Here is a 13511-nt window from a genome sequence, read left to right on the forward strand (position 1 = left end):
CCGGACCCTTGTCCTTATTAAAGAGAAACCCCTTATGTCTGGTTCCCATGGCCTGCCCCGGGCAGACAGCAGGCCGGGCTGGGTCATGGAGGGACAGAGGGACAGACAGAGGTCCACTTCTGCTTTGCTCCTTCCTCCCTCTCTTCCTGCCCAGCCGCCAGGCAACTCACAGGAGTCGCTCCTCCCCGGGAGCCCGGGAGGCATCGGGCCCTGTTCTGGCGGCTTCCAGACATACAGGTCTGGAAAGGTGGACAGAGGAGGCCGGCGTGGTATGGGGTGGACAGGCCTGCCAAGCCCGTGGCTGGGGGACCACCTCTGGGGGCCAGGTGACAAACAGGACCGGGCAGCAGCAGGGGGAGTGGGGGGTGACGGAAGGGGGTAGGGAGGGTCAGCCGCCTCCCCAAATCCGCCAGGCCCAATGGGTCTAGAGGAGGGCCAGACGGTGGAAGGTGCCAGGCCTGGGTTCAGAGCCCCTGGGCCTCCTTCCAGGCCGCAGTGACCTCTTGGCCGGGTGACAGGGGCCTCAGCTACCCATGTGGACACCCAGGTCTCTGCCTGGGGTCCTCCCCTGCCATTGCCAGCAGATCCCCTGGGGCTCCTGTTTGCTAGGCCCCTGCTCTGAAGTGACCCCCGGCTCTCGGCTGCAAGGGTGGCCTCGAGGGGCTCCCCTCCTCCAGCAGGCTCCCCAACAACCTCCCAAGTCAGGCTTTGACCCCACATCACGTGTTGTCTGGCCAGCCCAGGCCTCCAGCCAGCACAGCCACTCTCAGGGACCAGACACCACAAAGCTGGCTCCTTACCTCCTCCCAGGGTTGGGCGGCAGCCTGGCAGGAAGGAGGTTTCCAGCAAGTGCATACGGAGCGGGACAGGACCATCCAACAGAGAAAGGGGGCACGGGGGCCCTGACACCTCAAGGGACAGGGCTGTCAGCCCCAGAGCTGCTGGCCATAAAGCACCCTCCTGGACCCAGCGACCACTTAAAATGCAGATTCCCCGGCCCACCCCAGCCTTTGCAGAGTCAGCATTTGGAAGGAGGAGGCTTTTAAACCCACGGAGCTGCTGCCCCCTTTCCCAACACCTGGAGGACCCCACGCTGAGCCACGGAGGGAGACTTGAATTGAAAGCCCATCATACGGAGAACGCCACCCAAGACCAGAGAGGCAAAGCGACTAATATGAGGCCACACAGCCCCCAACCTGGGGCAGAGTGGAGGCCGGAGGCCAGGCTAGGAATCCCAGCCACAGGGGAGCCCCTGCCCAGGGCAGAGAAAACTCAGTCCTCCAGCCCTGCAATCCCCTCGCGCCCCCCCCCCCCAAGTCCCCTGGCGCCCTGTGCCTCCAAGGGCCTCGGGGGAAGAGCTGACAAGTCTCTTGGGCGTGGGATCCCACCAGCCAGGCCCCTGGCTATCACGGGACACCAGAACCCGCCCCCCCACCCCCACCCCCACTGATCACATGGCCTCCAGACAGGGAGCCGGGCACTCACCATAGTCCTTCCTGCAGTACTTTTTCATGTTAATCTTCAGCTTCCCTTTGGAGGCCTTGCAGTAGGAATCACAGTCTGCAGGGGAGGAGAACACAGACAAAAAACCTAATTAGGCTGGGGATGAATAGGCTGGGGGCGAGGGGGAGGCCGCCTCCCCAGATGCCCGGAGGCCTGCGATACCCACGGGCCAGGGCGGGGCGGCCATTCAGGGCAGCCTGGCCTTCTCTAGAGGCGCTTGGGACAAAGGGCCCCCCACCCGGTGAACCCGAGGAGCCCTTCAGCCGATGCCTGGAGCCCCCTTGGCCTCCGCAGGGGACACTGGGGCCTGTGGTATTGTGCCACCCAGGGCTTCCGAGCGCCGCCCAGATTCCCCCCACCCCGTTCTTAAGACACAACTGGAACCTGATTAAAGCCGATAGAGGCCTCATTGTCACCCCAAGCTCCGGGTCTGTGTCAGGCGCTGGCTTTCATGGCGCAGAGCCTCTGGCTGGGGTCAGACCCCAACAAAAGAGGTCACGGAGGAAATTAGCAGCCCATGAAGCATTAGAAAACGCCTTTGGTGTCCACTCTACTGGAGTGTGCAAATAGAATGGCCCGCGGAGGGGAGTTCAGTTCTAATGGGCCCCACTGCTGCGAGGCAGGGCTGTGGGCCTGCGGCCACCAGGAGCATGTTGGGGGGCTTCCTGGAGCCGGGGTGCGAGCCAGGCGGAAAGTGCAGGGCCCCCTGGGGTCGGCTAGCCCCTGAGCCCGCTTCTCCTGGGGCTGAGGGACTCCGTCCAACCATAAGAGCAAATAACCCGCCTCGGCCCAACCGGGCCCTCTCCTGGCCAGCTCTTCCCGCTCCTCTGACAAGGCGATGCAATGCTTGGCCAGATCCACAGGGGACCGTCACCCTCAGCACAATGGCCAGCCCACGCCTGGGGTCCAAGACATCACTCCAGCCCACTGCACGCCACTGCCCGACATGCCAGGCCTCACTCAGTCTCACCATCGTTCTAGGATGTGGGGGTGACGGTCCCATTCTGCAGATAGGAACACTGAGGCCCCCTGCCCAAGGCCTCCCTGACAGCTGGTGCCCAGGCTGGGCCTTGAACTCGGACGTGAGAGGCCCAAGGACTGCTCTCTTGGTTATGCCATGCTGCAGTTCAGTGAACACAATGTGAGCAGGGCATGAAGCTCAGAGCAGGGCACGAGGAGTACCCCGTGTTCCAGCAAGGCCCAGACAGCCGGTGGAGGGCCCAGAATGTTCTAGAAGCTTCTGGGGGTGTGTCCGGGTGACAGGTTGGGAGGGCTAAAAAGGGGACACACACACATCGAGGGGACCGCCCCAGGAGCAGGTGCAGCCCCTCCCCCCGCAGAGGGCATCGCCAAGCTGACCTGGGGGTAAGGAAGGATCTGTGTGGGGCACAGGACAAAGCTGGGGAGGGAGTCAGGCCTCCCAGTGCCCCTCACCCGACCCCCCCCCCCCTTGGCTTAGCGATACAGAGAATATTCAGAGACAAGAACTGGTCTCTGGCCCCATGAGATGTGGCTGCCTCCTTCCAGGTCTTGGAATTCACTGACTAGTGCCTTGGTTAGAGTCGAAACTGCTCCATCCCACTGGCCAGGGTGCCCATGGCCTGGCAGCCCCCTGCTATCTCCTGAGCCAGCTTTTGGGAGGGGCAGGGGGAGCACCCAGTGGGGAACCAGTCCCAGGAAATAGAGGAAAACACAGCCCCCCTGCTTCCTGGTCCCCTGTGGTCTGAGCCCCAGGACCCCCTCCTGGTCGCCAGAACACCCTGCCAGGGGCATCTGGAGGCTATCCTGCTAGTGACTTCTGCCAGATAGCTGGCTGGCCAACAGGGGTGGGAGGCCACCTCTTGGGAGGCAGGGACACAGCTGTCCAGGGACCACTGCCCACATTCTGTAGCCACCAAGCCCAAGTGGTCAACGCAAGGTGATGGCAGCCCGAATGCACAGAGCCGAGGCACCTGCACTGGGCCCAGCGCCCCATGCCTCACCCTAGGGAGCAGCTGCTCCAGGCCACGGGTCAGCCAACACAGGGACAGATGACGCGCCCACAAAGCCACTGCCGCAGCTGAACCCAGGATGTGCAAGAGACCCGCGGTCCCAAGAGCAGGCTGGGCTCCCTCCCTGCTCTCACCACCTAGAGAAGCTAACAGGATTGCAAGCAGTGCTGGGTGATCTCCCCGGGATGGCCTTGAACCGCCTCCCTCCTCGCCTTCTGGTTATTTTTTACCGAAGTCAAAAGCCTTTGGCCCATGTCTGTGCTTACATTCCGGGTAGGGAGGAAAATCATCTCCGCCCTCCCTCCCCAGGGGGCCTCTCCGGCTGGGCCCTGAGGCACACAGCCCAGCACCGTGTAGCTGCGGCCTCTGCACACCTGTGAGGGAGGGCCTGTAGGTCCCACCTGAAAGCCAGGAAGCCAGAGCTCAGGAAGGTTCTAGAACACCTGCCATGCACTGTGGGGGCTGAAGACACAGTGGCAGAGCCAGTGACAGTCTCCTCCCAGGGCACCTTGAGCTTACTTCTTGCCTTCTCTCCTGCTAACACCGAAAGTGGTTCTTTCCAGAGCCAGATATCCACCTGGGACAGACATTATCCCAGAGTGTGTGGCATCCATTCCCAGCCCAATGAGAACATAGGAGTACCAGCCCCATTTCAGAGCTGGGGTGGGCCGGCCGCAGAGACTCAATCCCAGGACTCTGAGATTATGACCTGAGCCGAACGCAGACACTCAACCCACAGAGCCCCCCAGAAGCCCCAGAAATACTTCTTAAGGGCCATGCCCTCATTGTGAGATGTCCCCCCCACTCCATTTGGATTTGTCGATTCCAGCTGGGTTGAGAGTAGGAAAACAAAGACCGAGACTCTTAGACCTGTACGTAAAACATGGAAACACTCTCCTTTGGGTAGAGTCAGTAACATCCGGGTCACGGACACCATGGCCGCTATCTGGCGGCCAGCGGATTCTTTGTTTTGGGTGTGTTCCACACAACTGAGGTCATCGGACAAGTGGTCCCTGGGTAGGGAAAATGTTCCTGCCTTTTCTTCTTCTATCAAATACACACACAGCCACAGAGACGGCCTCAGGAGGGACAAGCCACAGGTTTCACATGTGGTTCTGACTCCTTCAAAATGGCATATCTACTTGGCAGCGACCCCTGGAGCCCCTCTTTGCCTGGTGCCAAAAGAGCTGTAAAGACGAGAAAAATGAAAATTCACACTCCCGCCAAAGAAAACCAAACAGATAGATGACCCCGTGCTGGAATCTGGGAGCAGTCTCTATTAATTAAAGGCAGATGGTGGCAGAAGGAGAAAACCTGTCCCGGGTTTTACCTCGAGACGCAGCCTCTCATCCGACGCATGGAGAGATCTCGAAGAAAGAGAGGACACAGGGACAATGAGCAGGAAACAATGGGCAGGAGGTAGGCAGGGGCGCTGGGGCTGGTGCCTTCCTTTAGGGAGGGGACACTCAAGGAAGGGGAGGGCCCAGAAGGACAGACAGCACGCCTGCATATTTGCACTTCCATTTTTATCAAAGTGACCGTCGCAGAGAATGAGGAAATCAGGCAGTGTGGGTAGAAGGATGCCCCCAAGGAACACAGTGAATCAAGGGGAGACACTGGCAGGAGCCAGGGAGCAGGGCCAGAGCTGTACCTAGTCCCCTGCCATCCAGCGTGTATCCGAGATGGGAATCCAGTTGTCCTAGTAGAAGGATCTCCCAATTTTTTTTTTCTTCAAAATTCCAAACAGTAAATATTTTAGGCTTTGCAGGCCATACAGTCTCTATCACAAGTATTCATAGCGTCTGCTGCTGGGGCATGACAACAGCCATGGACAGCATGTGACCGAACTGGCAGGGCAGACTAAAAAAGATCTAAAAAGACTCAGCTTCTGTAAAGTTGGAGAAGAAAGCCAGAAGGGAAAACCAGCCTGAGCTAAAGAGGCCATAGGATGATACAAAGAATGTGACACAGAAGAGGAAGAAGAGCTGGAAACACCAAGACCCAAACCAAAAAACTCAATAGCACAATCAAAACCCACTTCGGAAGCAGTCAAGAGAAGGGACCCTGGAGACACCTGATTCGGACGCAGAGAGAATGAACTGGGGAAACTCTCGCAGATTCTAGGGGAAAAGGATAAAGACAATAAAGGATAAAGACGAAGGAGAGAATGGTGAGAATGTGGAGGGTGACGTACGATGGGGCGAGAAGGCAGCAGAAGCCCAGCAGGATAGAAACAATGAACAAAGATCGGACCTCTGAGCTAAAGGCAGACCGACACATGCACAAGAAGGCTCACCAACTTTTTGAAAAAACATCAAGGAAGAGAGGCCAACACCCAGACACATCTTCGCACACATATGACATCCCAGGATGAGGGAAAATCAGAGGCAGATTAGAAATCAACAAGAAGAAGCCAGCCAGATGGCCATGGAGCGATGCCCACAGGTCGTGAGGAGGGCAAAGTCTGTGACCACGGAATTTTATACCCAGCTAGACTGTCTCGTATGTGTGTGCAGGCCACAACAAGCCGAAGGCATTCTCCAGTGTACAAGGCTGCCGACAATATTCCAATCATATATCCCTTTCGAGAGAGGTACTTGTGAATGTTTTTCCAGACAACTAGGAAATGAATCAGAAGTAAGAGTTTAAGAGGGGGCAGTCTCGGTGAGACCGTACACTACACATGTGGTCACGGGCTTGGAAACCTGTGAGGCGGAGATTTCATATTTGGTTCTAAAACTGAAGGCAGGGGTGTCTGGGTGGCTGAGTCATTAAGCATCTGCCTTCGGCTTGGGTCATGGTCCTAGGGTCCTGGGATCGAGTCCTGCATCGGGTTCCCTGCTCCGTGGGAAGCCTGCTTCTCCCTCTCCCACACATCCTGCTTGTGTTCCTTCTCTCACTGTGTCTCTCTTAAAGATTTTTGAATAAAATCTTTAAAATAAAATAAAACTGGGGCATCTGGATAACTCAGTGGGTTAAAGCCGCTGCCTTTGGCTCGGGTCATGATCCCAGTGTCCTGGGATCGAGCCCTACATCGGGCTCTCTGCTCGTTGGGGAGCCTGCTTCCTCCTCTCTCTCTGCCTGCCTCTCTGCCTACCTGTGATTTCTGTCTGTCAAATAAATAAATGAAATCTTAAAAAAAAAAAAAACCATTTCAGAGGGACATCACTCAATGAAGCGACTTGTTTTTAAAGCTTACAACTTTGAAAGAAGACACTATAAAGATTCTTTAAAGACGTTCTAAGTTCGTCACCCGCTAACAAAGAAGTTCGCCTTGTAATTAAAAAAAGAGAGTGTTTTGCCTGGAATAACATCATATTGAAATATACTAAGAACAAAAGTGTTAGGAACACATAAGGGAACAGACAGTAACCTGAGCAGTAAAATGTTGCTTAATTAATTCCAAAGGAGCTGGAATCATACAGGCCATGTTTCCTGACAGCAACATTAACGAACAGGATTTCTTGTTAAACAGAGAAGAATGACAATATATGTATTCGGCTCTAGAAGTTAGAAAGCAAGCAAAACCAACTCTGAAGAAAGCCGGAGAAAGACTGGCAGCAGAAGTTGAAACACCAGAAAAAACTCACACGTTGTAAATACCCCCAAAACGGATTCTCAGGAAAGCCCCCAAACCAAGAAACATAAAAAAACACGCACAAAAAAACCCAAAAACCCAAAAACAACGAAACAAAACAAAACAGACAAAACACTGTCATGTCTAATTATGAATATGAGAGAGAAATCAGGCCCGCGTTAGGAAGTCAGGAGGAAGGAACTATAATCAGAGTCAAAAGTGTAGTTATGTTATAAATCAGAAGGCTGCTACCCTACACCGCTTTAGGCTGAAAGTGACAGGAAATGAACTCCATGACTTTTTAGGAAAATGTACATGACCAAGTCAAACAAAGAGAGGCAGAATCTTGGGCCATCTCTGGACCTTATGCTACCTGACCTGGGCAGAAACGGGAAGAGGTGGAAATTGCTTAGGAAATTCCAAGTACCTAAAATCGATCATTTTGCAACTTAAAAAAAAAGTGGGGAGCCGCGTCCTGTGATTCAACCCTGATATAAGAGCCAGCACGAGCCCACTGTCACACAGACCCTGCAGCCCAGCCGACGGATCTCATTCCATAAGGCCCGATGGTTCCCGTCCGGCGCGGTCCCAGCTTCCCTGGACCAGTGGCCGGGCCCCCACCCCAGCGCCTGGGTCTGCCTCGCACAGGAGTAGTGAGGGAGGGGGTGAGGAGGATGCTTGGGGGCCCCTATTCTCTCAGGGGACCCTCTGGGGCTGGAGCGGAGGGTGCAGGTAAATCCAGGAGAGCTGCAGGGGTTCCCACACCGGAGTCACCCGCGGCTCCTGTCTTCCTCCCCAAAAAGATGGGAGCTGCCAGGGAGGGACCCGGGGACCCGGGAGAGCCGCGGAGACCCAGAGGCTGCCATCTGTGGCTCACAGCAGGCCCATCCTGGCTGGCTGGCATCCTGGCTCCTCCTGGGAGCAGCCGACCTCCCTTTTATTCCCCCCACCTGCTCCCCTGACCAAGCCCCAGCCAAGAGCCAAGAGGGGGCCCTACAGGCCCAATCCCAGAGGCAGCGCCGCTCCCTCCTCTCCCACCACCTTGGGTAGCTCATCCCTCTGGTCTGCCTCCTGTGTCCCAGGTGCCAAAAATCCTGCTGGGCAGGCCTGCTCGCCGGATCGAAGCTCATCTCCGAGCATATGGCAGGCGGGGCCCAGTGTCCCCCCGTCGGAGCCAAGGGCGCTGCATCTGGCGCCTCCCTCGGAGCAGGGCGGGGAGCTGGCCAAGGTCTCGCTCTGAGCAGCACCCCTGCCTTCTCTGCCTTTGGGCTGTCAGGCTTGGGAAGGTGGGGCTGTGGCGGGGGCGGAGGGAATGAGCAAGGGACGCCAGCCCCCGAGGTCCATCCCAAGGCGGAGGTATGAAGGGTGGGTGAGTTAGCAGACTCCACCGGCTGGGTGCAGAGGAGGGAGGGGTTCCTGGTGCCACCCCCGGCCCCCTCCCCCAGCCAGGTGGAGGAGCTCAAGGAGGTGAGAGGAGGAGGGACACCCCACTGGCTCCAACCATATCGATGGGGCCACTCTGCCCACCAGCAGGTGACAAAGGGCAGGTGAGGCCAGTCTGCCTGGACAAAGTGTGTTTTAGCTCTACCGGACTGGGGAGCTGCGGAGCTGCCTAGAACCCTTCAGGCCAGAGCCCCATTTGCCCACGGCGGTGTCCATGGGTTTCATAAATTAGACATGGTGAGGATGGGGGAGGCACTGCTCGAGAAGCCACTCTTGCCGCTTCCTCTGCAGCTGCAGGTGACTTAACGCTCCCCCCGCCCCAAGACACCTTTTCAGAATCCTCACCCACAAGCACTGAACCCAGGGTTCATCCAGCTCTCTGGGAAAGCCGGGCTCCCAGGCAGCTCTTGAGTCCCCAGACATCGGCTCCAAGGACCACCGCCGCTGGCCCCCGCAAAAATGAGGCAGTCAGAGGAGAGAGGCACGCAGTGCCTGCACCTGTGAGCAAATGACTACAGAAAAGCCAAAAGCGTTTGCAACACAGAGAGCAAAGGACTGGGGTCTTTAATATATAAAGAACTCTTCCAAACCAATAAGACAAGCAACTGAAAATTCAAAGGAGAAGAACAGGCAATTCACAAGAGGCAGGGGGAAGGGAGACCAAGGAGATATAAAACAGCCAATCTCAAGTAATCAAGGAAATGCAGCTTAAACCGATGGGAATATAGGACTTGTGGCTTGTGAAATGCCAAACGCAAACACACGCACAAAAAAGGAGGCAGGGGTGCAAATTCCTCTTCTCTGAATTCAACTGGCATCAACATGTCAAAACCGCAGAAAGATCCTCACCATCAATAAAACGGGGTCATGGTGATGACAGTAACTGTCCCACCCACGCACAGGGTTTAGGAGGGAGCAATGATGGTGCCGTGACAGAGACCAGCTAGGTCAGACAGAGACGGCCTCTTGAGAACAGGACCTCTCACCTGGGACCTCGGGGAGGACAAGGTGCTGCCCACATGCCCTCAGAGCAGCCTCGCTGGGTCCCCAGCTGAATCAGGGGAATGGCGAGCAGCAGGAAAGCTGGGGCCGGACCCTGGTGCTCAGCAGAGACTATGAAACTGACCCAAACCAAGCAGCGGCTGGTGTGGGCATGGTGGGGGGGGGGGTGGTCTGGGCCCCCAAAAGGAGCCTCATCTGCCTCTAAGATCACCATCCTTTCTGGACCCAGAGCCACGCATCCAACACTCCACAACAGCCTTGCTGCCCCCACCACCCTGCCCTGCAGAGTCCTGGACCTTCGTCCCAGCATGTGGCACAGTGCAGGTCACCCCTGCACGTTCCCTGAACCCATCGGACAGCGCAGTATAAAATAAGCCGAAAGCAGTCATCCCTGCAAGGTACCAAGCCCTCTGAGCCAACCAAACCTGCAGATGCAGGTTCCCCAAACAAGGGACGCGATCAGCACCTTTCGCAACTGTTGGGTGACACCCATGAGAAATGACGGGTTCAGGCTTGGGCGTCCATGACAACAAAGGGGGCAGAGCTGGGCTGGAGAGGGCTTGAGTGGGCCCCCCACCCCCCAGGATCAGGAGGCCCTGCTGCCTCTGCTGGGATTGGCAGCTGGTAGCTGAGGAGTGACATCTTGGAGCTCTGGCCCCAGGGGCTGTCCAGCGGGTCTCCTCTGCCTGTTCTCTTTGGAGAGTCCATCTCCACCGCACCCCGGGACACGATGCAGCGGGAATGGCCTGTCTCAGAACACCCTTGAACTTCAGGGCTGCAGGACGCTGGGGGAGGGACGTTAGCAGGTAGGCGGTGGAGGAACGGGGAATGCTGGCTCCAGGAGGTAGAGGCTGTGTGTCTCTGGGTACATGACCGCACCTCTCTGAATTAGAGACTTCTCACTGGATTGCTGGGCACGAGCTGCAATTTTTTTTTTTTTTTTTTAATACAGTTCTCACTCAAATATGGACTGATTGGCCTCTGGCTGTTCGGAAAAGCAGACCCATCTTTAGGGGTTCTGGTTCCCTCCCAGCACTGGTATACAACACATATTCAATCTGGTCTACCTTCTGCTTCCCTCCCCAAGGATTGGGGGCAACGGCCTTGTTCGCTGCTCTCTCCCCAGGGCCCGGGACACGTGTAAGTCCTCGATAAATATTCCTTGAATGAGTTGAGTAAAAGGGGAGGGGAGGGCTCGGCTGCCGCCATGCTCCCCTGTCCAAGGGCGGAAGACAGGAGGACCCCAACACAGAGAAGGCAGGCAAGCAAAGGGCCGAGGCAGGGCTCTGAAGGGAGAGTGGAGAAAGACGATACTGGAAAACTCTGGGAGACACAAAGCCCGGCCCTTGGCGAGCCAAGGCTCCTTGCCTGGGGAGTGCAACCGGAGCCCATAAATCTTCCGTCTCCGGGGAGGGTGCGAGGGCTTTGGTGTCGGGTTTGGACTTTAATAACACGGATTCTAAATCCGCTGCCTTATTGTGAGAATATATTTGCAGATTTAAAATACCGAGGCCTGGGTCTGAGGGACGCTCTTCCAGAAGGAAGACTGTGGTTTGAGCTGACCCCACGGGAATGAGTACCCTGCCCTCCCCACCCCCAACTCCACCTGCCCCAGAAGCCTGTCCTGGAAGCCTGGTGCAAGACATAGGGACACTGGCCTCCTGGAAAAGGGGACCAGCAAGCAGCTTTTCCCTCCCTCGGATGTGCGCAGTGACCAGCCCGGGCCCCTCCCTGGGGGGGTTGGGGGCAGGGCGGCCTCCAGCCCGGTTTTGGGGGTGGGGGGGCCGGGCCGGGAGAGGTCAGGGGCTGCGCTGGCCACGTGAGGCAGGAGAGCAGCCCCTCTTCTCCACTTGGAACAAGAGGGTGCCGTGAGCCCCCAGCGCGCTCTTTCTTCTTGCTGAACAAGATGGATTGGAAAACAAATTGGCTGAAATAAAGCATGTAATTAGATTAAAGCCTCTTGCCCAGAGCCTTTGGGGCTGCAGAAAGCCCTCCCAACTGGAGGCAGGACAGCTCGGCAGGCTGAACCAGCTCCTGGACATCCAGAATTTTCTCCGGACCCCAGGCCGCCCACCCCCAGTCCTCCCCAGATGGTGGGAACCTCACAGGCGGGATTCATCCCACTGCAAAGATGGCCCCAGCCCCGCCTCTGACCCCAGTCCCGCAGGCCTTGGGGTCACCCCGTTCCCCGATGGCAGATCCTGTCCTGTCCACAAGATGCAGCTGGGGCTCAGCCCACCTCCAGCCTGAACACCTGCGCCGTGTTGAGTCTACACCTGGGCAGCCCCCCCAACCCAGGTGCGCTTTCCACCCGCAGCCTTTGAGCGGCGTAACATCCTCTGAGGAGACGGGCTCGAGGATCAGCACCGCCATCTCCATCACAAACATGAGAAGACTGAGGCCCTGAATGCCCGGTGTCCCGGGTGTCCGGCTGGCGGGGACACGTCACTTTTACTAACACCAGCTGCCCCTGGGCCCTTCTCAGGTGCTCAGGAAACCGCGGCTCCCAGGGACAGACTCCTCCTCCTACAAGGGTCTTGGGAGGCGTTCCCTCCCCAACCCCCCGAAACAGCAGAGGAGTTTCTGGCCCTTAGCGTCAAACGAGACCCCAGGCAGGGTGAAAAAGAAAAAAAAGAGAGGAAAGTGGGTATGAAACTGGGGGCTCCTGATTGTAGGGCCTGATCGTTAGCAACTTATCTCCGGGGTAGGGGCATGAGGCCTGCTGGAGGAGACAGGGCTTAAGAGCAAGCCTGGGGCGGGAAAAGCGAACAGGCAGCCCATGGGCCAACGGCCTCCCGGGCCGAGCTCATGGCAGACCTCACAGTCAATCCCAGAACTCATCAGCCTGTTCTCAGTGCTCCCTGGCAAAGCTGACACATTCTTGCCATCCGTGGTTTATTCCGAATGATACACCGGGCACAGGCCAGGGAGCCCAGCCTCTCTGCACTGGAAGGGTTCTCGAAGGTGGGCCAGCCCTCCCTGGCCCCTGCCTGCTGCCAGGCCAAGCCTAAATCTGCCTCACCAGGCCTCTGAGTTTACGTTAAGCAGGACTTCCGTGAGCTGGACCTCACCTGTTTCCGTAACTCCCACAGGTGGCCTCTGTTCTCCACTCCAGCCCAGCCCAGCCCAGCCCAGCCCACGCCCACCGCCTGCCTACCCAACAGATCAGCCCACAAGACCTTCGAAGAAAGCGTCCCAAGCCTCCCTATTTCCCCCAAACCCCCAAAACCGCAGCTTTCAGAAGTCCCACCATACTGGTCCCTCGCCTTAAATTAAACTCTCTGTTCCTCGGCTATCTGAAGTGAGAGCCAAAGGGACTAGTCCTGTCTCCTCCTTCCTTCACGGGTATCTAGGCAGAGCGTGAAGATGCTTCAGGACCACAGTGTCCTGGTGAAGCGGAGGTCACCTGCCTGTCTCAGGGACAGGGCAGGGGAGAACCAGGAAGGAGCAGGTCCAAGCAGCCCAACTGCCATTGTAAAAGCAAATCCCTTTGGGTCTCTGTTCATAGCTTAAGCATCCTTCCTTATGGACTGAGAATGGATGCTGTCGGCGCCATCCCAGAACACGGAATGGAAGGATGGAGAGATCTAGAGAGTGGGGGGCCCCTCTGGAGACTGACCCATGGCGGGGAGGAGGAGGGGCTAGCCGGCGGAAGGTGGAGAGGCAGGAAATGACGAGACCAAGAGAAGCACATGTGGTACGTCCGAGGGCCACAGAGAACAGAGGCAAGTGGTCCTACCACAGCTGGACAGCCTCGGGATGACGGCAGCATCCCAGCACTGTCCTGCCCTGCACCCACCGCAGCACCTGAAAGGCGGGATCGTGTTCAGTGGGCACCGCTCAGGGAGAGGGAAAGCTGGCGAGGCATCTGGGAAAGATTTCCATCCGAAATGATAAAAAAAAAAAAAAAAAGGTACATGGCATTTCAAGGAACTGTGACTCAGGTGTCTGCAAACCGTCCTGGCGGTGGGGTGGTTGTCGTCCTCCAGCCACGG

General features: G+C 57.2%; 1 protein-coding gene across 3 annotated transcripts in view; it reads right to left on the minus strand.

The window, feature by feature from the left end:
• The window catches only part of NTN1 (netrin 1), a 171396-nt gene that overhangs the window by 15620 nt on the left and 142265 nt on the right, over nt 1–13511 (minus strand). For all 3 annotated transcript variants that reach the window (XM_059147609.1, XM_059147607.1, XM_059147608.1), the window contains exon 6: nt 1486–1560. In XM_059147609.1, the coding sequence (XP_059003592.1) occupies nt 1486–1560 (75 nt within the window). The remainder of the gene's footprint in view (nt 1–1485; nt 1561–13511) is intronic.

Source organism: Mustela lutreola, chromosome 15 (assembly GCF_030435805.1).
Source record: "Mustela lutreola isolate mMusLut2 chromosome 15, mMusLut2.pri, whole genome shotgun sequence".
Classification (NCBI taxonomy): Eukaryota; Metazoa; Chordata; class Mammalia; order Carnivora; family Mustelidae; genus Mustela; species Mustela lutreola.